The sequence below is a fragment of the Suricata suricatta genome, chromosome 16, assembly GCF_006229205.1.
Source record: "Suricata suricatta isolate VVHF042 chromosome 16, meerkat_22Aug2017_6uvM2_HiC, whole genome shotgun sequence".
NCBI classification, from domain to species: domain Eukaryota; kingdom Metazoa; phylum Chordata; class Mammalia; order Carnivora; family Herpestidae; genus Suricata; species Suricata suricatta.
In genome coordinates, this window is record NC_043715.1 from 3,569,191 (window position 1) to 3,570,582 (window position 1,392).

General features: G+C 54.7%; 1 protein-coding gene across 2 annotated transcripts in view; it reads right to left on the reverse strand.

Moving 5' to 3' along the window:
• Positions 1 to 1,392, reverse strand: part of CRISPLD2 (cysteine rich secretory protein LCCL domain containing 2) — a 57,997-nt gene that overhangs the window by 21,778 nt on the left and 34,827 nt on the right. For both annotated transcript variants that reach the window (XM_029925784.1, XM_029925783.1), the window contains one exon: positions 131 to 174. In XM_029925784.1, coding sequence (XP_029781644.1) covers positions 131 to 174 — 44 coding nt within the window. The remainder of the gene's footprint in view (positions 1 to 130; positions 175 to 1,392) is intronic.

A 1,392-nucleotide genomic window follows, 5' to 3' on the forward strand; every position in this document is an offset into this window, starting at 1 on the left:
GATGCCGAGAGTCCGCAGTGTTAAGAGGCAGGATTCACGTTAAGCCAACAGCTAAGGAGAATGAGATCCCCAGGGAAACCCAGGATCCCCTGTGCACGACGTGACCGTCAAAAAAGACAGGCCCGCTTACCTTTTACTTTGGACACCATGAAGGAGCCGGAGGGCTTGTACTTGCTGGAAGAGAAAACAGGGGGTAAACGCAAACACAATTGTTTCTCAAAGTGCAAGGTTCCTCCCCTGTTTGTTTCATTTCGACCTCAACTTTCTATTTTCTGACTTGTTTCCCATCAGCTTGAAAGCCCTTAGAACATTCTAGAGCAGGGCTTGTCAACCTACTTTGCGCCAAGAACCTCTCTGGCAGCCTAGTGTCCTTCTCAGGATAATGACTTTCAAATGCAGCTCAGAAAGTTAAAAGATTAACAGGAAATCAGTGATTAGTGGTATCACTATCAAAGTATTAAAACGAATTTGCAGGGCGCCTGGGCGGCTCAGTCGGATGACTGCAGCTCGGGTCATGATCTCAGGGTTTGTGAGTTCGACCCCCACGTGGGGCTCCCTGCTGTCTGCGGGGAAACAGGCTTCGGATCCTCGGTCCCCCACCCCCTCCTCCCTCTGCCCCTCCCCCACTCACACTCTCTCTCAAAATGAATAAACATGTAAAGAATAGAATCTGCGTTTGAGTAATAGCTCTGCTCCCTTGTGAACGCATTCCGAACAGAATCAGGGCGGGGCTTCAAACCACCGTCTTGTGAGGGTAATGAGGGCAGACATGGTCCCCAGACCCGACCAGCCACCAGATTTGCCTCTGGAAGTCCCTGAGGCTGCTCCCATTTGGGCCGAACACTCGCCAGCAGCAAACACTGCGTTTCAGTGAGAGGCTGGAGAAAATAAAGCTCAGCTTGGCTTTGTGTCGAGGTTTGTACTTTCCCCGAGACATAAAGAACCTCGCTCCAGGCGCAAAGCTGGCCGCCCGGAGGGCCCGGAGGCGGCCCCGGGACAAGCGTGCAGGCCACGCAGGGCCCGAACCCACAGTAGGTCACTGAGCCTCCAAACGCCTGTTCTTTGTTTCCGTTTGGAGGACCTTGCTCTGTTTACACAATCCCCGAGTCCCTCGTTGGGACGCCGAGGGGATGTTGCAAGATCTCTTGAAGAAGCAGACCTTTCAAAGGGGAATGACTCATGCGGGTTTTGAAATGTTCTTCGTGGAACTCCCCGGAACACACATGGGCGCTTTGGTCATCGTGACCCTCGATGCAGACCTGGGGCGGGCAGTGACGTGGGGAGGCTCTCTTGGGGGGAGGCACCGTGGCCGGGGGATGGGCCAGGCTCTGGGTCCTGGATGGGGGAGGGGACTTTGGGGCAGGGGGTGCTGGTCCAGGGTCTCTGGGCAAC